Source organism: Nipponia nippon, unplaced genomic scaffold, assembly GCF_047370975.1.
Source record: "Nipponia nippon isolate SJK-2023a ecotype South Korea unplaced genomic scaffold, ASM4737097v1 scaffold_1, whole genome shotgun sequence".
Lineage (NCBI taxonomy): Eukaryota > Metazoa > Chordata > Aves > Pelecaniformes > Threskiornithidae > Nipponia > Nipponia nippon.
In genome coordinates this window covers 52672071-52695307 of record NW_028262290.1, presented here as the reverse complement: position 1 = coordinate 52695307, position 23237 = coordinate 52672071, and the positions used below count along the sequence as shown (strand labels likewise).

Sequence of the window (23237 nt, the reverse complement as noted above, 5' to 3'; positions counted from 1 at the left end):
TGTATTTTCACTTTTATTCACGTTAAAGTCTGCTGTGTGAAGTCTGCTTTTTACATCTTTGTGATCTTTTGAGCAGCGTAAACCTTCTTGGACTTCAAGGTACAAGATTCATTTCAACAACTGCTATTGGTAGTCAGTTGTGCTGACAAAGGGGAACAGTGAAGTTGTAGTTAATTCCTGTACTGAAAAGCAGTAGCTCTTCCAGAGCCATATATATTGGTCTGTTGAAGCACGCTGTGTATGTCCATACACCTATGTGAGAACAGACCATTTGTCATGTTTCATGAAGGCAATACTTAAAAGGGTTTTTTAAATCTTCCTTATGATGGGACTAACTCCTCTTTAATTTATGAAAGGAAGTAAATGATTCCCATTCTAAATTCTTCTCTTGGCTGGGTATTCCTGTCCTGGTTAACTTCACTGAGACTGCTAATTCCCACTAGTTGGGCGCCGAGGCCAACATTTCTTTTCACATCCTCTCTGGCTACACTTGCTAAAATGCCCCGCAGATTCCACCTTATCTGACCTGTTACATAAAGTGGTTTCCAGCAAAAGGAACTTAACTTGCTAAGTGTAGGCAGAACTGTTAAGTGAAATTGCATCTCAAACTGTTTTCTTGTACGTTAGAGGACCGTAAATACACCCAAGAACTTTTAACTTAAAAAAGTCGGCACATGGTAGGAAGTTGCTGACAGCCTTCAGCTGGGAGGCTGCAGATGACACCTGGAATATCCATATTGGTGGCTTTAAAATATAAGAGTAGTAGAGCTGAGATGAAATTTAGTAGAAGGAGCATGTGACGTGGCTTTCAGGTCTAGTAACAAGAATACTGCTACTATCTGTGAGTTCAGTAATTTGAAAGAAGGTAAGACCCAAGTGTGTTTAACTACAGGTTGGCCACTGAGTGTCCGTTTAATGCAGCCTCAGAAAGATAGGTTTGATCCTTCCATGTACTGAGGTTCTCATATGATCTCAGCTGAAATAGCACGTAGTCTGATCATCTCTGTTCAAGAAAGATGGACTACAGTAGAGGAAAACGTTTCTAATAAACAGCGGCCTATTTACATTTGATGCACTTAAAAAAGGTAATGACATCCTTTTTCTGCAATTTTGTTGTGTTGGGCTAAATGTCAGGAAGAGAACAACCACTTATTTTTTGAGCACATGACACGGCACTACAAAAAGTTTATAGTCTCAAGATCAGTGATCAGTATAATGAAGATCAGTATAATGGGATTTGCAAATGATTTTGATGTAAAATATGCTTTTGATCAGTTTGGTTTAAGAAAGATGCAACGGTCCTCTTACGCAGGCCCCTGAATGAATGGAATCAAAGCACACTGTTTTTCAAATTCTTAGAATTATCTCAAATTGTACAATTTTACAATATTTACCAGTTCACTGACTTTAAAAATTAATCAAAAAATTACTATGCATTTCTCCATGTGTTCAAATATGTTTTGAATATGCTATGTCTGAACATTAACCATAGATCTATTCACAACTGAAGTCCTGAAGAAGAATTTTATAAGGACTGAAGTTACTGCAGAAGTTGCACGGATAAGTAGAAAGCTGAATTCCACTAAGATTTAATTAATAAACTCCAATCCTACAAATACTACTATCTCCAACTTTTACTGCTCCAGGCTGCAAAATGAGTCCGTATGTTTGTGGGATCTGGTTTTAAATGATGACAGACGGATTATTACTAATACTATCCGGTAACCTCTGTTTAACTGCAGTTCTGCTTGATTTATATCAAATTCATCATTCCTGTAGGGTTGGGGAATAAAAAAAAAGTGATACAGAGATGTTATGCAGAGATTGCATTTCAGACAAGGCTCCATTAAGCTCTTTTGTCTTCCTGCTGGTTCATCTATGAAGACCATGGGAAGTTTGAGTTTGTTTTTCCTTGCTAGAACTCATCCTCCAAGATCCTAAAGTAAAACAGAATTTACCTTTGCTTTCCAACTCTTATCTACTACTAACTATAAACAAACATACTAAAATTAAATATGCATCATCCTTTCCAGAAGATTTTTTTTAAAAAGCTTTATTAAACATATACTCCTTAGAACATATTTAAAGACTTCTACAACCTTGAAGGAATCCTCTATCATACATAGAAGTTCTTATTTTCAGTACTAAATAAAGCATGCAAGCAAGTGCTACTCGCACATAGTAACTGAATGGTAACAGAAGTGGCCACTGGTAACTGAAACAACGTGTGGAAAACTACCTCACTAAGAACTTAAAACTGGGTTAGCATCTGCCTAGTACAGCAGAAATAAATAATCACCTGTTCTGTACGACTGCAGTTTAGTACTGAAGGCAGTACCTGTTTCATTTTCAATAATAAAGTATACGTCTTTTGAAGTATATAAAAACTTGAAGTACAGAGAGAGCTAAGTAGCTTGGGTACGTTTCCACATTAATAGAAGCTGGTTTATAGCATTAAACAGCCATCTCCATTTTAATAGGTGGATGAGGATTATAATCTTCAATCTGAAAGTCTTCCGCTTTAAAGTCACTGATGTCTTCAACCTTACGAAGAATTCTGAGTTTGGGGAAAGGTCTTGGCTCCCTCTGAAGCTGAAATAAAAGCAAGCTTATTGTATAAAGCTAATACTTGAAGGCAGAGATTTTGTGTTATAAATTAGATCTCATTAATCTCAATTCAGATTACACTATGTAGATTTTCCCTGCTCCCCAAGAAGACTTATACTCAAAAAAAAAATAATTATGATGCAGTTAGGTGGAATCTACTTTAGTATTTTCATAGGGAGCAGCAGCATAATTTTAAAGTGGATTCCTTGATCATCCAAATGCACCGCAAGCATTTTCAGTTTGCAGAGCAATTCCAGTGGTTACAGATTAGATTCCTTCCAGAGGAAACTAAATTGGAAATTTCGACCCTGATGTGCATCAAATGTGCTGCAGTTTCTCACAGGAACATCCAGGTCCAAACCAGTAACTAGTTCTCTGGATGGTTTTGAACCATACGAATGGTGAGGACATTCAGTCTGAGCTAAGTCTAATGAAATAAAATTCTGATTTGCTCCTACTGCAACAAATTACTTCCTGAAGAAAATACAGGCTTATTCAGCCAAATAGTAAAACTGATTAAGTCTGTGAACTGACAAGTTATCCTTTTCTGATATACTACAAAGACATTTTATTTTGTGTTTATCTGTATTAGGTGGAATGGTTTTCTAAGGTTTTAGAATGATGAAGTCAAAAGTAGGGGTACAGATTCCGGATCCCTAACTTGGTTCTAGAATAGTACACTGATGTACATTTCAATCCCGTTTGTATTGTATTTCTGTTTGCGACCTGAGTTGAACACAGGCTAAGGTACTACAATTATTAGGGTAGAAATGAGAAGAAAAGCCACACAAATTAATATTTGCAAAATGATATTTATAATACCAAGATAACTTTGTATTGGATAAGCATTGCGGAAGATAAAAGGATACAAGAATACAGAGTAAGTACTTACCTGAACTTTTAGAGGTTCCACATGATTCAGATATATATGAGCATCTCCTAATGTGTGTATGAACTCTCCAGGCTGAAGAGAAAGGAGAATACATGTGGTCTTCAAATAGTCAGGTTTCAAGAAAGCAAAACAGTACAATGCTTACAGTATTGATTCTTAGCATCTTACATCTAGTGTGGAATTGCAGCTTCTGTACTGGATTGGATTATCAAGACGTCCTTGCAAGCTTCAAAGGACACTATCTTCTCAGACTAATGCATAATTAATGAAAAATATAGTGAAATGTCACTAGCTCACAAAAAATTTATCTTTGAAATCCTGCTGGAATAGTAGCTTCAGTAAATGAGTGGAGCACTACTGATCTGCTCACCAAGATGGAAACAGATGGGGCAGTGACATCCAGCTTTTCCACTCTACTTCTAATAAGTAGCACTTGCCAAAGTTGGTTTCAAACTAGTTGCCTTAGCCACTACTAAACAATGCAGTCTGTGGCAGCGGAGGTGTCAGTCACAGGCTAAACCCCAAAGCACTTGCCAAGCATCCAGATGGGTTTTGCAAACTTGCAAGTTCTGTGACTTAGCAGCCCCTGAGCAATCTAATCTAACTTAGGTAAGTTTTATCTGCTATTTTACTGGCCTCTGACCAATGTAGATCAGCAGCCCTCGGACATATCATGCTAAAAGCCACCTAAGCTGTGAGAGGAAGTGGCTGAAAGGCAATAGCTGCTTTACGGACATAATGTTAAACTTCACTTTTTCTAGTACCTTGGCCTAATTTCTTAAGTATGTCTGCAATTGCTGTGAACTCCCATTGTTCCCTACTTCTCTATTTTAAGTTTCCCTTCGTGTTGCTGGTAGCAGGAGGATCAGACCCAAATGGCCTTGCTAGTATAATTTTTTACATGCTCTAAAGAAAAGGGGGTTTCACTTGTACAAGGTTGTGGTGAATTTAAATTACTCTGCCAAATTACAAAATACAGTTCTGGATTCAGGGCAGTAGCTATTTGAGCACATACTACCACTCTACATAATCATCTACCGTAGGAAATGAAAAAAATACCCGGCTGAAATTATAGCTGCAAGTTAGGTGGGCAGAATATCCAAACTGGAACCTCGACAGCAACCGCTGAGCTACTGTTCGCTTCCAATAAAAAACACATGCTACAAAATTTAATCACTTGTATATTATTATCCCATAAGGACAAGTGTTCAGTTCAGATTTCTAAGAAGTAGACTAGTGGAACAGGTCAGTTTTTACCTGTTCAGTTAAAAAGACCTGGAGGATCTTCTGTCTGTTTGACCTGAATTTAAGAATTCTTACATTGCTGGTCCTAACTGGCCATACAGACCAGAAACAATTCACATTAAATTCATGGGGCCCTTTCTTACGCATACTTCAACAAGATTTTGAACAGTATGATCATTCTGGTTTTTCTTGGACATGACATGAACAGTCTTATCTTTTAGACCCTCAATTCTCAGACAAGATTAAGTAAAATGATGAAGTAGCCTACCTTTAGCCCTGTGACATGGGCAATCATGTATGTGAGCAGTGAATAGCTGGCAATATTGAAAGGCACTCCTAGTCCCATATCTCCAGACCTCTGATAGAGTTGGCAAGACAATTCACCATTTAGAACATAGAACTGGCAAAGGGCATGGCATGGAGGCAAAGCCATCAGAGAAATATCTAGGAATTGCAGTACAGGAAGGAGGGGGGAAAAAAATCGTAACAGCATTAGTGTGTTATAAATGTAGAAGATGCAAAACCTGAACACGCATTTAACGAGATACAGTAGAGAGCAAAAATCCAACTGCACTATCATTCTGTTGCTTTTTCTCTTGTTTAAAAGCACCTGCTGCCTAAGCAATTAAGTCTGGGTCATGACAAGCTGTCTCCTGGGCTGTATGACCAGAAAAGTCATAAACAGATATTCCACAGAACAGATTTATGCCATAATGCTGCACAGCAGTTTAGTTTTACTCACCTCAGTGAGACAGTTGATTTCCCTAAAAGAAGACATTAAGAATAAAATTAAGTATGTACCCTAAAGCGACTTCCAACTGCTTCATCTTACTCTCTTCCCATTGCAACGTGCCTCTACTGCTTGTTGAGATATAAAAGTAACGATCAATAAAAAAAAAATAATCAGAAAACAAAAGATCTTTTGAGTGTTTATCTACACTTAAAAGTGCAGATAGTGCATTTACAGCTAGGTAAGGGAAACTTTAACCAGGTATCTCCTGATATCTGAGAATGTTTAACCTTAAAAATAACAGCAACTGCATGTGGTATCCCCTTTCAGAGACACAAATGGAAAACGCTGGGTGATTTTTTTTGTGCACAGATTTACTGCTGCTGAAGTTAAACATTCTCTGGCACTAGCTCTTATTTAGAAGTAGCCCTACAGAGTGAACGGATATCCAGACAACCTATATTCAAGGAGGTGGCTACAACACAAATAATATTTTTGTTCTCTACTTCTAAGTTTTTTTGTAAGTTTACAATTTATTATATGGCTAAAAACCAGTCACACTGCTTCGGCATACTCTTTGTTGTTTTGGGGTTTTTTTACCTTTTTAAAATAAGTATAGCTGTCTTTGAACAGAAACTGTATGTCAAAGACACTGGTAGCCAGGTATATCCCTCACTTTAACCTGGGGAGAAAAACTTTGAAGTAATGGTTCAAAATTTTTGAGGTCCGAACATGAGAATTAAGTAGAAGGAGAACCAAGCTTATAATCCCTTTTATAACCTTTTGGCCATTTTTACTGCTTTCCTGGTAGTTTTATAAAGGATAAGCAAGGACACGAAATGGAACTGACTCTTGACACAGCATTAGAACATAGTTTAGCATACAGCAAGATAATGTGCAACTGCGTTCACTTAAAGGCTGCTGTTCAATACCTTTGGGATTCCAAGCACACATAATGATTCTTCTGTCATCTGGATTGGTTTTGATCGTTTCAATCACTTTTTGCAACTGGTCAACTCCTTGGTTGGAGTAATCTGAAGAAAGATACCAAATAAGATCTAAGCCAGATAGATTCAAGTCATGGTATTTTTTTAAAGTGCAGCCCACATCCCACTGAACAGTGATACCCAAATGACAACCTCTGAAGATTTTATTGTAACTTTGAAAGTGATTAAATTTATCAGTTGGCACCCTCCAAATATAGGCTGTTCTTGGTCTTCCTTAGGGTGCTCTAAGGCTTGTGGAATTCTCATGATGGTATTTTCATATGTCCCCCCCATCTCTTTTGTGTGCTTTGAGTACTTTAGCACACACTGAAATAGGACCATTCCAATTTAGAACATTTTATTCCAAGCCTCAACAACTAGACATTTTTTAAGACCAAATAAGAAGCCTGCATAAACACTACATCCCAGAAAACAAAAGTTGCAATACAAAAAAATTAGCTGGACAAAGCATGTTACTTCATCATTCATGATGACTTGTCACCTAAATAGGACAAAAGCTGTACTGGAATGGGCAAGATATTACCACCTAGTCATTCATGGTATTTAAACTAATTTGCTCACTGCATTTCTGGATTAAGATGCCTTTCTAGATGTTAAACTTGCATGCTACAGCGCTCCTTCTTAAAAAAAGAAAAATTATGCCCAGAGCAGTAACATGGGGTGCCGGCATTCTTTGCATGCTCAAAAGGAGAAAGTTTTCGACAGATGAACAAACGCATCCATCTAGCACTCACAAGGTCATGTATGAAAACAAAATTTCCTTAGCATTCAGTGCCAGAAGGGAACTTTAATCATGTATAGCACAGGGTATTACATTTCACCCAATGACGCTCGCAGGCTGATTTTTAGGCTCGATACCAGTTATATAAGAAATTCACTAGAATTAACTGAACATTAGAACGGATTCCAGAATAAAAGAGTCACTAGTTGTTACTCATTGTTCTGACTCATGCCAGTGAATCAGCATGGCTGGTAACTAATTTTTTCTAATAACTCTTATTGCAAAGCAATACCAAATTATGGTTACAGGGAGACCCAAGCTGGCAAACAAGGTAGTAATACATAATTAGCATCTCAGGGAATTCTTCTGCCAGCAATACTGTGCCAGAAGCCTTTTCAAACGGTTATGTTATTTCCTGAAGCTAATTACCTATCCATTAGTAATGCAACGTAAGGAAATCTATTAGTAATGAAATCTATGGGGATTTATCTTCTTCATTTTTTCCAAACTATGTTATGCCTCAGACCTTTTAAGTTCAGGAATGCTAAAACATTTTAGTAAGTTTTTAGATGTGTCAGTTCACAATTTGCATCATTTGTGTTAGCATAAAACTGTTTTCTGCCAGCGGTCAACATGCCAATACTAAGTCTACTATCTGTAACTAATGTGAACTTTAATTTGCGACTGTATTGACAAAAAAAACCACAAGAGGAAAAAATACAATTAACCATGTTGTTATTCTGAGTTAAAAATAACAACCAGATGGGGACAATCTTTTTTTGAGTCTTTTTTTTAATGGCAGTCCTCTAAACATTTTGCACATCCTCTCCTTCACTGACTTAGAAAAGAGCCATCAAGACACTTCAGGGTAAGTTTAATGAACCAGTTCCACTGAAAATGATACCAACAGGTACTAAATCACATCATAACTTGTTACAGCTATTCTGTCCACAGCATCATCAGCTATGGATACATCCTACTTTGTTCCAGCTGCAGAATGGAAATATCTTTCTCTTCCACAGTCTCCAATGAATGTAGTGCACTAACATCAGTTCTTGTCAGCACAATTGTATCATGGAAATCAGGACCCTGCACTGGTGTTCTGGAAGTGAGGTGTCATCTCACTAAGCAATCAAGATTGTATTTGCATGTGGTTACCTGTGTGCATATCTTTGTATTCTGCTCCAAAGTGCCTCCACTGGAAACCATAAACTGGTCCCAAATCCCCCTCCTCTCTGGTGCTGAAACCCTGCTTATCCAGGAATTCACGTGATCCATTAGCATCCCAAATCTTCACACCCTTTGCAGAGAGTTCTTTGGCATTTGTAGAACCCTACAGAACACAGACAGTAAGCAGTCTACATCCTAAACCCAACAGAGAAGACATGTTTTGAAACAGCTGTATTAAGCTTTGCTAGTCTACAGTATTTCTCCACTTTTAAAGGATGAACAGTGTGATTAATGTACTGGATGAGGTTCTTGCACATGGACAGACTAAAACTTATGAGCAACATACTAGGATGAATTTTGCCATGCTACTGTTATTTAACTCAGGATTCTTCTGACTTTGTGAATGCACGCACAGTACAGTCTCAAGGTCAACTGTGGTATATCATTTGATACGCACCTTTGCAGAGAACAAGATTTTACTTTACAGATAGATAAAAGCAGACAAACAAAAAATGTACAGCCTAGTCATTGTCTTTGCCAAGCCACCTATAATGAGCTTAAGGTCTTAAAAATCCTTTTGTTAAAATGACAAATATGACAAAATGACCCAGAGAAATCTCACTGAGTTCTGCAACATGTCCAAATCAGCACACTCAAAAATCCAACATAGAAAGTGTTCTGTTTTGGGGAGTGTCTAGTCTTTTATATTTGAAAAAAGTTACTTTAAAAAAATGACTTTCCCATACCTGCACAATGTCACAACATATAAAGGAACAGTTACATCGCAGTGTACTACTTACAGTTGAATTTTAATACTCTAACCACAGCTATTAGCTCTATTAGAGCTCAAGTTTTTGCTACTAGAAAGCCTAGTGTTTACATCAGTCTTACTTCACCTGTGGTTCCGCACTTGTTTCTGTTCAAATCAACAAAAGCTATCTCAATATTAAAAAGCAGATCATTAAATTGCCTACAATCTGCTTCATATTATTATTTCTTATTTAAACACTGATAAAAGAGAATGTACTAGGCTTTACAACTGTGGGATATAGGCAAATCATCAAAAGCCCTCACTATTTCAGACTATTTCCCTTAAAAAGAAACAGAAGAACTCTTCTGATTGGTGACAATGCAATAGTCTCCACTAAAATGCACAGAATGTCTTGAAGATAATGGCCTTCTGCATGGAGTCAAAATATTCGGTGCTTGCACTTCTGTTCTGTCGTACGAACAGAAGCATCTGCAGTTACCCCAAATTCCTTAATCCACTCCACGCTGGTTCGTTCTGCTGATCCCACTCTCAGGCACACCACCCACAGAGACATCCAAATACCAAACCTTGATGAACCACAGCAGCTCCTCCAGCACTCCTTTCCAGAATACCCTCTTCGTTGTCAGCAGCGGAAACTGATCTGAAAAAGTTTCAGAGCATCAGAGGTGACCAGCGATTTGTCAGGGTGAGCCGACTTAGGTTTTTCTCCACATAGAGGGTAACGCCACCATCTGACATTCAGAGGTTTGGATATGAAGGAAGAAGTTGGTAAAGGACGTGTAATTCTTATGTTCATATGAAGGAAGACAAGAACCTGACTTTTGTTCTCCTGGACAGAGGGGGAAGGTGAATTATCTGTGGGGACTCTGACGAACTCCGCCCTGAGGACGCCGCGGTGCAGCATACGGATGTATGTGCAGGCATTCACAATGGAAAGCGGAGGCTTAAGATAAAATTCTTGGCAAATCTATTTCACAAACCATCCTTCCTACTAGGCATGAACGGTAGGAAGGACCAAGACGGGCTATCTCAAGATCTTATCCGTTTTTTCACCAGGTGGCAGCCACGGGGGCGGGCCAGGCCTGGCCGTTGGGCCGAGGGAGAGGAGGGCTCCGAGCTGCCGCAGGCAGGCAGAGGGCGAAGGAGCTGACGGTACAGACCTAACGCCTCCACAGGCCCCCGCAGCGGGCCCGAGCCCCGGCCCTGAGCGGGGGGAGGCCTCGCTCTCAGCGGGCGGGAGGGGGACAGCGCCGGGGAAGAAATGGCGTCCCTCTGCCCCGGCGCAGGGCGGCGACCGCTGGAGCCGCGGCGGGCAGGGGTAGGGGGCCGGGGCGGGGGCCGCGGGTCCCGGCGGTGCCGACCTCTCAGGCTGTACCGCGCCTGCATGCCGAAGACGGAGATGGTGCCGGTGCCGGTGCGATCCTCCTTTCGGTGGCCGTGCTGCAGGATGTGCCGGACCTGCCACAGATATTGCGGCTCGCCGGACTCCAGGCCGGCGGCCGCCGCGCTTGGCAGCTCCCCCTCGGCAGGCATGGCGGGCGAGAGGCGCCCGGGCCGGCTCTCTGCGGGCCGGGGTGGGCTGCGGCTGCCCGGCTGTCCCCCTCCCGCCGGCTGCCTCTCCTCCAAGCCCGCCAAAACCCGGCCTTTCCCGCCAAGCGGCGCCGAGGGGCGGGCGGAGCGGGGCGCCCCCGCCTCCTCCCTCCCTTCCCCTTCCCCTTCCCCTTCCTTTTCCCTCCCCGCCCGGCCGCGGTCCTCCCCTGCCCCGGGGGTCCCTCAGCGCCGCCGCCTCCTGCCTCCGTCGCGGGGAGGGGAGCTGGAGGGGTCAGGCGGGCGTCCGAAGGCCCCGCGGCCGCGCTGAGGCGAGCGGCCTCGGTCCGCTGTAAACGCCCTGGCCTTCGGCCGGGACTCCTCCACAGCCGCCCGCCCCGGCCCCGCAGGGCTTCCCCCCGGGACGGAGGGCTGGCCCGAGCACCGAGCCCACGTCTCAGCGCCAAACCACGCCTGGTTTTCCTCATTGTGCTCCCAGCCTGGTGTCCTCTGAAAATTTTCTAGGTATACTCTCCCTGTTAGTCAAAACAAACTGACTCTTCTCTGAGTGTTTCTTCGTTAGCATATCTTATTAGTCAAGCATTTTGTAACAGTCACTTATCTCTCAGATAAAGCCCGACTTTCTGACAGCTGGTGTGACTACAGGAGTTAGGACTGCTAATCTCTCACGGTTAGGAGCCTGTAGGACAGGCATACGTAATGGAGGTTGAATGGAACAGAAGACTGTGGACTAGAAAATGCTACTTCTTACAGCAGGCAGCAAAACCTGTCTTTCCCACTAATTACAACAATGAAATGGCCTTTTTCTTCTATGAATGTGTATACTTACTTGCCTGTATAGAAGCAAAGGAAAAGGTATGGTATAATTAGGGTACAGTTGTTTTTCTATACTCATCTGATATAGATGGTTTTGTACACTTCGAAATGAGTGCAATTTCTTTAGCAGAGGTACAGTTGGAAATGGCGAATGTAACAGTGTGCAAAAAATGCTTTAAAATGCCAGCCACGGCACATGGAACCAAATCACCTAGAGCTCTGCTTCTAACTGAGAGATATATCAGTTCTTAACCTTTATTATAATTTGCAAATACCATTGCAAGCTAATGTGTATAATTTAAGAAAAAACAAACATCTTTTCTGAGAAAGGATTCCCTGTTAATTATGACTCCAGAGGCGAACTACAAGCAAGAAATGCCAAAGGCAGAAGACTTACTCATTACTGCATATTCAGAAAAGTAATTTAATGTACATGATAAACATCAAAAGCAACTAGAAGAAATGGAACATTTTCATTGGAAAATAATATGCTACATGCATATGGAAATCTGGTTGATTCAGACTTAGCTGAATGTGCAACATCTGTAGGGACCAATCTTTAAAAGGCTTAAGAATGTGCTTGAATTTAAGTATGCAAATAGGAATTATTTGTATGCTTACAGCTGATTATTTCCTTAAATCTTTGCATAACCAGGGCCATAGCTGGTTATCAAAGATTACCTAATTTACAACATAAATAACATTTTCTTTAAATAAAAGAATATTAAAATGGATTTGAATTTGGTTTTGAATTAGAAGATTTCTACAGTCTTCGGTTGCTAGGTCATATGTCACAGTATTTACTAAGCAAAATTTTATTTATATGCAAATATTTTAACCATAGTCATTTAACAGTTAGCTGTATGTTCAGCTTAGGGGTATTTCACCTAAGGAGTATCTACTGGATTTCAGGAAGAAGGATTTCACTCATCTTTCCTAGGAGGGAAAAAAAACAAAAACTGATTAAACATTTTGGTTTTGGACTGAGAAAAAGATGTTAGAAAAATAAGTGTGTGGGCAATGTATCAGCGCCCTGCTGTAGAAGCATACACATACCACTTTTTTTTATTTTCTCTTTTTCCCTTCTTGTAAATCTTTCCGAGTTTTAACTCTTTGCTTTCGTCACGCTTTCATGTACCCTGAATCTGTTGTGCAAACTGAACATAAAATGGTATTGTGATTTGGAAATTAATGCCACTTACATTTCTTGGATATGAAATGGCTGCACAAGGTGTGTTGCACAGAACAATCTGACTAAGATTCAGGCTAAAAATCATAATCAGACTAAGGAAATTAATATTGTCACATTAGACCTGGAAGATTAGTCTTACATGATCTGAAATAGTATAGATCATCAATAACTGCATATAAATTACAGAGAATTTTGAAGGAAAACTGTAGAGAAACTGTGCTGAACATATTATTTTACAAGTTTATAAATACTTTTTAAGAGTTTCTGTTTTAAATATAATATACACATAATTTCACCAATATTTATCTAATGAAAGTTCATGGTGAGGTTTATTATATTCTGTCTAAATTCTCAGCCTCTCTCGTGGAAGTGATTTCTTTCATCTTTTTAAAAACCATGAGTCTGACCTGAAAAGAATAATCAGAGTCAATATAAAATGCTGAAATTTTCTTTTCTTCATCTGCTTTGTTAATGTTGAATCCTTTTATGTGCCTCCTGAGACTTTCTGTGTGCATTCAGGTCACGCTGTATTTGCTGAGGTATCAGGCACCCACGACCCAAAGAGGAGCCGTGTCCAAACGTAGTGCCTCCTCAGAAGACTGGGGGGACACTGCGGTGATTTGCCCATAGGTCTTGCGCCTCTTGTGGCTCTGGCCCCTGGGAAGGCCAACTGTGAGCGTCAGAGGCCACCGGAGCTGTGCACCCCGGAGCCCTTTGGGTTTCCCTGGATGGCTGGCTAGCCCCACAGCAGCATGATGCCACCTGAAACCACCCCATATTTCCTGAAGATTCCCCATGGGGGTTAGAGAATATGAAGCATCGTTTTCCCCTGCCTCTCCGCCTGGTTCTTCCCTCCCCATCTGGAAATCTCGGAGATTTCCAGCACGGAGAGAGGCCTCTGTGAGCCCTCTCCACAAAAATGGTTACAAGTCCATGAGAAGGATCTTTTTGTGCACCTTCCTACGAGTCAAACTGCAGACACTGTTAACATTTAATCTGAGCAGAGCGCTGCTAATGGGAAAATGTTATGGTAAGACAGCTCTTTCAAGTCGTGGTGCTGATTCTAACTTTGCACTCCTTTATCATAAAAAATAGTAAGGAGCATGCTCTTAAACACCACCTAAAATGCAAAACGTAATGAATAGTGGTAATTCCAGTTCATTCGTGATTAATGAACACAAAGACATGGTTTCCAATGCCAAGGCTCTAGACTATGGTTGTGAGGCAATTCTTTTCTGAAGGAACATTTATCATCACATTACCTCATCCCAGATGTTACTTAAAGATTGAGGGTTTCACAGTTAAGTAAGTCAAATCTTTTAATATCATCATGTCTGTGTTTTGCAGGCTAGAACACTGAGCATTTGTTTTTGTTTTCCGTAATGCTTGTGTTTTTGTCTCTCAATCAATGTGTCATTTCTGAGGAGACGGTTTTGAATGTACCATGACTGAATCCTGTTCCAACTAAAGTTTATTGCAGTGTAAACACCTCTTATAAAGAATTGCATTCTGTATGGAAGGAGAAAGAACAAACTTACCACTTAAAAATTCTGCTTATATAGTTGCAGTGCTTTCCCAGCTATGTATTCAATGAATTCAGCACTCTTTGGGTCTAAGTTGGGAGGAACTTTAATGGTGAAAGTAGGTGAAGTCAGAATATTCACGTCTACCATGGTTTCATTTTTGCCAGAGGGATCCCCAGGTACCACCTAGAAGAGAACAAATCAGTACTTTAGACACTACAAACTACTGCGTACTTTCAGTTTTGTTTATACCTACTGTGCCTACTGTCTTTAATAGGGGGAAATTAGACAGAGGAATGTTTTAGACGTGTCTACTTTCTTGGAATTGTTTTCTTCTGAAAAGACAGTGGGTGTCTGAATTTATGCCAAAGCTTATTGTAGGCGGTGGGAAGAGCTGACACGGCACTGCAAGACCATATTAAAGAACTGCATATTAATATTTATACGATGTACTATATCTATAATGAGTTTCTGATCCCCTGATGAAAACTTGTGTGCGAGTCGTCCCCCTAATTTCAAGACAAAGGTTGTGTGATTGAAGTTATTAATTCCTATATGTTTTTCTAAGCCAGACTTAGTTCTGTAGCTTTATTTTTCTAGAGCAGATAGCTCAGACTAGGTTGGGAAAGGGTGCTTAAATATTGCCTCTCCCCTCGTTCCTGATTTTGTGATTTTTGGTGGATTGCATAATCATTTCATATAAAGTTTTGTAGTAATAGTAGTACATTGGATTTCTGAGTTGGAAGGGAGAATAGGATTTGTCCTTCACCCAGGAAAATGGGTTGAATTTACCTTGGATATATTCTTGCGTGTGAGATACAGTCAATCATGATGTATTTATTGGAATATTGACAGTTACTCTTAAAGATACGCAGCTTCCAATGCAATAACCTGCATAACATTTGCCTTCTTTGAGCTTTGGGATATATAGGTACAGACATAGACATATAGCTAGATATTCAGTGGTCCAGTAAGGATGTGTTACTGACTGGTACAGTGAAATTTATCTGGGAAGGTAATCTGAGGCCAGTTAAAGCTGCTAGTGTCAATTTACTCTTATCAGACAGTGATTCAGGTTAGCCTGTCAGCCATCCATCAGACTAAAAGGATTTAGGATTTCTAATCTCTGGAGTTTCAGCTCATTGAGGGATTATCAAGCATGCATAAATTCAAGATGAGTAGGAACTTTGTGTTGTAAAAACCAAACATTACACATGTACAAACATCCACAATCCCCAAGAGCACAAGTATGAGCAAAGCGTAGGTCGAAGACAGCACTGTGCAATAGTTGCCTTTGGAAGATAACCCTTACCTTAACTATATTGAAAATGTTTTCTGGTCCGATGGTCATATTGGATAATTCAGACACCCACCCAAATCTTTCTTTCATTTTGTTCAACAAGTAGGAAGTGTCTTCTGTATGACGCTGAACCACCTGGAGAATCTGCTCATACTGCTCCCCTGAGAGATTAACCAGCTTAAAGGCTTCATCAAACTTGATGTGCAGTTCGGGAACATTTGGGCAATCTGTTGGAAAAGACAGCCAGCATGAAGCCTATAGGAAAGTAGTATGCTTTCTACTTCGTCTTTTCTGTAGTGCAGAAAACTGTAAAAAAGTCTAGCAAGGGGGCATGTTTTGGGTTGGTGCTTAAATAATGCTGAAAAAAAAGAGTAATTCTTGCTGACCTATTTTGATAGATTTAGTTTAGGCTCATAATGACTAAATGGATTAATTATCCCATTTGCTGTATTACAATGACTTACCAAGTACTTTAAGGTTTATTTCATGGCAATAGATTTTCTGTTATGCTAAATAAGAACTGGTAGATTTTACATATAGCAACTTCATAATCTCCTTATACATTATCTTTTGTTTTAATTGCGCATATTCCATTATCAAGCCTTCCAAGTATATAGGTTATTAAGAGAAAGCCCATAATGTATGTTAGTATTCCTGTTGAGTGCTAAGGCCTAATATTTATCTAACAATAGCTAGACATTATCTGACTAGTATCATCTGCCATGAATTCAGAACTGAAGATTGCTGGTTTTTTCTTTACTAAAATATGGATTCTAAACATTATCTTAAACCTATACAAAAATTACTATGGAAAAATTAAATTCATTCTCTGTCAAATAGGACTGTCAAGGGACACCTTCAGGCTGATAGTACAGTAACCACAGATACAAATTGGTATCTGTAGTACACAGTTGTAGAGAAAAAGATACTTTTAGTGAGATGGAAGTGGCCCAATATTCTTTTCAAAATGTGTCATTGGATCATTAATATTTGCCGCACTGGAGATATTCTGAAGACATATGGGTTTAAGCATATTCTGTGGCTTTTAAGACCTAAATAATTCTGGAAACACAGATGTGTTACTCTGCAGTGGGAGTCCTGAGAGCAGTTCTAGGTGATGCAGTCTGAATTTTTTCCAGGTGCCCATGGAGAGTGCATGCCAGAGCTTTGCCATCTCCTTACATACTGACAAGCAGTCCCCTTTGCGTCCTTCATGTCAGCCCTGTTTCCTGACGTGGTTCGACGAAGAGTAATTGCAAGCTCTTCAGCGCTTGCTTTCCTTGTGAGGAGCTGAATGCTACCTGATGTTACGTCTGGTTGTCTGCAGGAGAAGTGAGTGTCAGGAGTTTGAGCTTCTCCTCGCTTTCTGCTCAGCCCTTCTGCACCCAGGCAGGATCGATTACTGCCTGACCTCTTGCTTCTCTGCAGGATGGCAACTCTAACAAAACACACAGGTATTTTGTTATGGAGTGTAGAACTTCTCTTTGGACCCCCAGCGGTATGTTAACAACTGAGTTATACTGACACTCTGTGGAGACAGTGGGGAAAGGTAATTGAAATCATCTGGAATGAGGAACAGTGTTTGTATCCGTGGTTACAGGTAAAAACTCAGTGACTGAATGTTAATTTCAAAAATATGGGAACAGCACAGTAGAAAATGACAGCCTCAAAATGTACAAACCAGTGATCAACGCATTACAGAAAAAAATAGCTATTTACCGTGCAAAAGATTGCCTTGGCATTTCTGACATCTCTCATGAAACTGGGGGCATCCAGAGGAGTTCTCCCGAAGCTCCCTGCACAGAGGCCTCCGGTGCCCTGGCACAATTTTTGAGAACATGCCACTTCTGTCAGGATCTAGAATGAAGTCACAGTATTTTTAGACTGCCATTAAGCTTAAGGTCTTGATATATACACATTTGTTACCTACTCTGTGTGCTAGGATATAATTTCTTGCCCTTAATCCAAAGTATCTGGCATAAATCCCTCCCTCCCCCCTCCAAAAAAAGGAATAAAATATTAAAAAGTAGAAGTCAGGAGAAAATACAAATCATGTTTTCTTTCAAGGAATTCATGCCACTATACTATATTCCCTTATAAAGGCATAGTAGTGTATTCCCCACTAATAGCCAAACAATTGCTAATATTATTATACGTTATTTCTAAAACATGTGAGTTCTGGTAAGATCTTTTTGACCCTTAGAAGTCGAGATGTTTCTTAATCATGTACAGCTAGATGAGAGCACAGTACCAAAGCTTATTTCTGAGGTCATGATACAGGAAAAATTAAAAAACTGTGTTGTAGAATCACTTAACTTTGTATTTCATGATGACCATATAGAGGTTATGTCACCTACCACTCAGAGTTACAGCATGTGCTTACTGTGATCTCCTTATAAATAGGCACCAGCATGTATTTGAATGTTTTTCTATTTGCATTAGTAAGATACGAAGGAGAAGGCTTATTTGTATTCTAAAAGTAGACCAAGGGTTGTTTCCTCTATTGAGACTTATCACCTGAAACCAATGTTATGCCCAGAATTTTTCTGGTGCCTGGAAAACCTGATGGCTGGTCTGTGTTTGATTGGCATACTGCATTGCTGTGGAAGCCTAGAACAGGGCTTGCAGCTGTCTGGGTGAGCTTAATGTCTTTTGACAAGGGCAGGGATATGCCTTGACATGTCATAGAATTACTCTGATTTTTTTAGAATTGGTGACATGTCAATATGATATGATGCATATCATATCCTGACAAATGCTGAGATCAGACCTGTCAGTCAGCCTTATGAAAACCCGCATCCATCATGAATTCAAGTGCTCCTGAGGAACTCCTGCAAATGCTTCGAGAATTGCCATGAAAATCAGGCTGTGTAGGACCCATAAGTTCCCCTGTGATATTTCTTTGAGATTTCTAGGTGATTTGTACCTTTCAGTTTAACTGATGAAGTTATCCGTGAGGCATGCATCTTTAACCAAGAAAGCCTCCAGAGCTTCCATACCGTATCTCACACTAACATACCTCAAACGGAATCATTAACCATAGTTTAGAAATCCCAGGGGGGTTGATATCATTGACAATATGTGGTTGATTTTCATTTTCTAACACTTGCCTTTGGCTTGTTCTGGCACATCTCTTCTATTATCTCTGTATTCATCAAATACTTCGGTAATCACCTCACTGACACCTTCAAACACCGTCTTACTGAAATCAAAAACTATCTGTAAGAAGCCAGGTATACCCCAGCCTTTCTGTAAGCCGTCGTTCCTGGTGATGTCCTCAGGTAAAGCTGGCATGCTGGGGGACTCATTCAAGTCCAGATCAGACATGAAATACATCTGAAAAGACTGGTCAAATTCTTTTTGCATCTGCTTGAAAAAAATGAAACTTCTGTCAAATATTGAGCCCATGTCTGATAATAGTTGGCTAAATAAATCTTCCATTTTTACTAGCTGAGTATCCTCTTTCTCAGGCTTTTCATTAAACTGGATGTCTTTTCCTTGATCCTCATGAAAAGTAAAAATGAGTGGAGGTATTTTCCTCAAAAAATCTTCAACCTGTGTGTAAAAAGGAGATAGATCAGCTGCCTGACGAGTTACCAGTTTTTCATCTCTCAAGGAAGTGGCTCTAATTTTTCTCTTTCAAGTACCCATAGAAACAATGCCCGCTTAATAACTGCAAACACAGCATATTCTCCGAAGTAATTTAAGTAGACTCTGAGGAGTGAAAGTACATTCAGTCTAAATCATTAGCTCCAGATCAGATCTGGAGTAAAAGGTTTGCCAGTTGGCCTTTAATCTGTGGAGGCTCAAAGTTAGTATTGGCGTTTGGGTTTCTTCCAACAAACAATTTGGACTTTATCTTGGAAACATTTCTGTGGTACTTATGTGCAGTGTAGGGAACAGAAGGCGATTGTTCTCGCTGTGATCTGTAAACACCCTACCCTCTTTCACCAACGGTCAGGTCCTCACGTGCTTTTGCAAACTGAAACCCATTAAGATCAACGAAGCAGTGGCCCAGAGTCCATGGTTTGATGATGGAAGAGACTGCTGTGCGGATTTCCCAGTCCCTGGGTCTCAGCCACTGGTTCCCTGCTCCGTGCTTGAACGCGCTACCCTCCACCTGAGCAGATGCAATGTTTTGTGGAGCTGCACTTCATGGCATTAGAAAAATGGTAAGGGCTAAGAAACACCCTGCTGAACACATACCTATACCTATACCTATACCTATACCTATACCTATACCTATACCTATACCTTTTAAAATCAGATCAGCCGCTTGATCTGACCGCTAGTGCAGCTCAGAGGGAGGGTGAATTGTGAAACGGCACTGCAGGAACAGCCTAAGCCAGCATTGCCCCTGCTGCCTGTGTATCATCAGCCACAGATATCGTCTTTGTCCTCTTTTTTTTAAAACGATTTAGGTCACAGCACATTTCTTACTTTGAATGCTTCAAATAAACCATATAGCTCACTGAGGAAGTTACCAAGAGGGTCAAAGACAGTGACGGTGCAGTATTTAACTTTTACTGCAATAATTTCAACCTGACATCCACAGACTCTTGAAAGTCTTGAAAGAGATACATTTGAGGTATCCATGAGAGGTATCTAAAAAGCCAAAAGTATCACCAATAGTCTTAAATTTAATATCTTCCACATTTTTACCTGAATAAGAATATGCACAAATGTTAAACACCTTTGCTCTAAAGCTTGTCGCTTCTGAAACACACCGCATTTAATTTTTAAGTTATCCTATTTTTCAGTGCCTGGGAATGTGAAAACTAGGTAATCTGGCTAAAATTTCAGTACTGGTAATTGCACAGTTTTGGTTGTTAAGCTGCACTTAAAGCATATGCCCAAATAAAAAATGTGATTAGAATTTTGTTAAATCTTATAATAATAATAATGTGCCAGCCAGGAAAGCATATTTTCTTTCCCATAGAATTAGAGGAATGTTCTTTACTGACAGTTTCCTTTGTTAAAAAACAATTAAGCATTTTAAAGCTATTTTGTTACTTAAAGAGTAGATTTAAAATAAAATGAATATAGGAAAGAATGATATTGTATAAGTAGGTGATTTTTTTTCCTATGGAATTTTGCTAACTATATCTACACTTTTAACTCTGCTGGTATTCAGATGGACCATAAAGAATCCATGTGGTATTTTTCACAAGCAGTTATTGAGCATCTTAATGCAAGTCCTACTGTAAGAGACAACACCGTATATCTGGAGTGACTCTGTTGGAGTCGGGAATAATCAGTGTCCATGGAGTCATGCCAGGGTGCAACTGAACTCATTTTGGCTCAGTGTTCAATGAACGTGATTGCATGTAATCTCTGCCATATAATTTCACATTTCCAGGCCCTCCAAATCAAATTAATTTTAGTAACCTGATACAACTGGCAGATCTGGGTATCGAGAAAATAAGATGTGCTCTCTCTAACTGTTAGGTGAATTCAGGAGTATTTCCCAGATATAAAATTTCTTCCTACCTTTCTTCTAAATGTTGGCAAACCATGTTTGCAAGTTGTGTAATATCTCATGCAGGTACTTTCTAAACAAGACTCACATTCATCCCATAAATTTTTCAAGGATACTTGACATTGTCTTTCTTCTTCTTCTAATCTTTCCTTTACTTCATCCATAAGTCGCAAGGCTTGCTAAGTAAGAAAAAAGATTCAGTTGAAGACAGTTTTCAGATTAATATTCTAAATACTTATCCCAGTGTTGACCACTCATTTTGGCTATTTATGGTTTCTTTTTTCGCTAATCCCTAACCGTTAGGATAGGTTGTCTTCTCAGGTGTGGTCACATGTGGAGGGAACTGAAAATTGAAAAACTTTTCCTTATAGGGTTTTTCTGATGCCGTTCTCTCAGAGAGACCAGCCTACAAAACCGAATGGATCTCTACAGTCTACCTGGATCTTTGAGGTTATGAAAAAAACCACACGTCTTTCTGTCCAAGAAGCATTCAGCGTCTCACAAGGTCATGTGCTCAACTCGTATCGTTTTTTCGCCATATCGTATCTGCAGTATTCATCTGTTCCACAAAGAGCCCTTTTTTGTTGCTTTGCTCTATTCTTTAAGGGACTGATATTTCATGAGGCTACGTCCTTGCCATACATAATTCTTTCTCTGATGGAGAAATATGTAAAAAAGTATAGCATTTCCTCTGTTTGGAATTCTGCTAATCAAAAGACTGTAGTGAGGGGGTTTCTTCCTGCTCTTGCGGAAGTGAGGCACTTCCTCCATACTGAGGGGAAACAAGATGCATTTTACAATGCTGCTTCTGTTTACTGGATCATTCTTCATCAGGTAGAGCACAAAGCTGAGCAGATCAGAAGCAGCATTTTAGAATAGACTTGGCAATGGAAAGACAGAAGAGTTCTTCCTATTGAACTAGGTTGCACATCATGAATTTCTTCCTGCAAGTACAAGATATTTTGATAGTTTAGGTTTCCAGACAACGTTCCAAGTTGTTCCTAAGTATGACAGAAACCTTTTAATTGGTCAGTCTTATTCCTTTCTGGCAGCATTTCAATAGGGAAGAGGCTCACAGAAAAGAAAACCTCTGTCACAATGTGGTTGTGGAGACAGTAACTGTGGTCTTCATAGTCTGTGTTTATTTTCTGATCTTTCTAATACATTTATTCAGTGTTTTATGAACACTCACTGTGGATGTAAAAGTTCTGTGTAAATGAAATCATCCAGTAAGAGCTAACAACAGCGTAGACCATGGGAGTGTACTGGTGTTCCTGAAGATGTTAGAAAGCTATCAGGTACTTTTTGGCTTGCTAATACAAATAGTTTAAACTAACTACCAGATGCTGGGCCAAGAGGGAATTTTCCTTCAACTCCATTGAAAGCAATAGTTAGGATCTTTGTATTTTTTTTTTAAATATACAGTAATCTCTATTTCTCAGGATCATCTGAGCACATGGCTCTGAGCCTAGGCATTGTGCTAGGACATTGGAAATTCCCAGGAACCCCTGTACTTTCTCTAGAGCACGTTATCATTTGTGGCTTTGATATTTTTCCAAAGGTCTGAAGTTTGCAAAGCAAGCTGGGCAACATCTTGTGGCCTGAGGTGTGTAAAGACATGCAGGGCAGGGCTGCTGGACCTTCCACACAAAAACACCTTTATACAGTTGCTTGCAAGTTGCCTTGGTGTGAATTCAGTGAAGCAGGGTATTTCTAGAAATAAGCAGTAAATGCGATACTTTATTCAACACATTGCTGTTGCAGCAGCTTTGGCTTCTGGATGTTAAAAAACTCAGCTTCTCTGTCTAAAGTAATGTTTGAGTCCACATACAGCATTTAATATCTCCTTTACTGCAGAACTTCTGTATCTCCACATGGTGGTCACCATCAGCTCGACTATGCCTAGGCTGCTGCTGGTTACTTCCCAGCTGCGGAATAAAATGAGAGCGCTCAAATCTCAAGGAAGGTTGTGTCAGATAACATGTTTTACCTTGCAACCAGGATGGGCTGAGAGAAGGTAACTTGCTAACTAGTGGTAACTTGGCTGTATTTTGTCTAGTGCTCTCTCTTTCTGTTTCATTTTAGAATAGCTTAGGCATTCAGCCGCAGGACAAAAATAACAGTATGCCACTCAGTTAGGAAGCTGTATTTCTGAGGAAAGACAGAAACTCTTCACCTCTAGCTTTCAAAAGAACCGTGCAATCTGGAAGAGGCACCAGTGAGGCAGGCGGTGCT

The 23237-nt window shown here is 40.0% G+C and overlaps 2 protein-coding genes and 1 long non-coding RNA gene across 6 annotated transcripts in view; 1 reads left to right on the top strand and 2 right to left on the bottom strand.

Moving 5' to 3' along the window:
- Window positions 1-1676: 1676 nt before the first annotated feature.
- Window positions 1677-12035, bottom strand: TYMS (thymidylate synthetase). Of its 2 annotated transcripts, XM_087755415.1 has the most exons (8): window positions 10506-12035; window positions 9711-9784; window positions 8365-8535; window positions 8183-8255; window positions 6407-6508; window positions 5013-5188; window positions 3500-3571; window positions 1677-2592 (listed from the first exon to the last, which is right to left on the bottom strand). In XM_087755415.1, the coding sequence occupies exons 1-8, from the start codon at window positions 10675-10677 to the stop codon at window positions 2455-2457; spliced, it is 978 nt and encodes a 325-aa protein (XP_087611541.1). In that variant the 5' UTR covers window positions 10678-12035; the 3' UTR covers window positions 1677-2454. The 2 variants fall into 2 exon arrangements, with proteins under 2 accessions (XP_087611541.1, XP_087611535.1); XM_087755409.1 differs by lacking the exon at window positions 8183-8255 and having other exon boundaries at window positions 1679-2592; window positions 8361-8535; window positions 10506-12027.
- Window positions 12036-14241: 2206 nt separating this feature from the next.
- CLUL1 (clusterin like 1) overlaps window positions 14242-23237 on the bottom strand; it is an 11108-nt gene continuing 2112 nt past the window's right edge. The window contains exons 3-7 of the mRNA XM_009471231.2: window positions 21014-21181; window positions 18634-19078; window positions 17243-17380; window positions 15536-15750; window positions 14242-14409 (exon numbers count right to left, since the gene is read on the bottom strand). Of these exons, the coding sequence (XP_009469506.1) occupies window positions 14242-14409; window positions 15536-15750; window positions 17243-17380; window positions 18634-19078; window positions 21014-21181 (1134 nt within the window). The remainder of the gene's footprint in view (window positions 14410-15535; window positions 15751-17242; window positions 17381-18633; window positions 19079-21013; window positions 21182-23237) is intronic.
- LOC148057379 (uncharacterized) overlaps window positions 19490-23237 on the top strand; it is a 26414-nt gene continuing 22666 nt past the window's right edge. For all 3 annotated transcript variants that reach the window (XR_015704324.1, XR_015704317.1, XR_015704323.1), the window contains exons 1-2: window positions 19490-19695; window positions 21374-23019. This is a non-coding gene — a long non-coding RNA (uncharacterized LOC148057379). The remainder of the gene's footprint in view (window positions 19696-21373; window positions 23020-23237) is intronic.

Coding starts and splice junctions, on each gene's coding strand:
- TYMS (XM_087755415.1), bottom strand. CDS start 10,677: ATGCCTGCCGAGGGGGAGCTGCCAAGCGCGGCGGCCGCCGGCCTGGAG. Junction 5,189..6,406: donor GTGTGCTTGGAATCCCAAAG/GTATTGAACAGC, acceptor TGCAATTCCTAG/ATATTTCTCTGATGGCTTTG. Junction 2,593..3,499: donor TGGAACCTCTAAAAGTTCAG/GTAAGTACTTAC, acceptor CTTTTATTTCAG/CTTCAGAGGGAGCCAAGACC.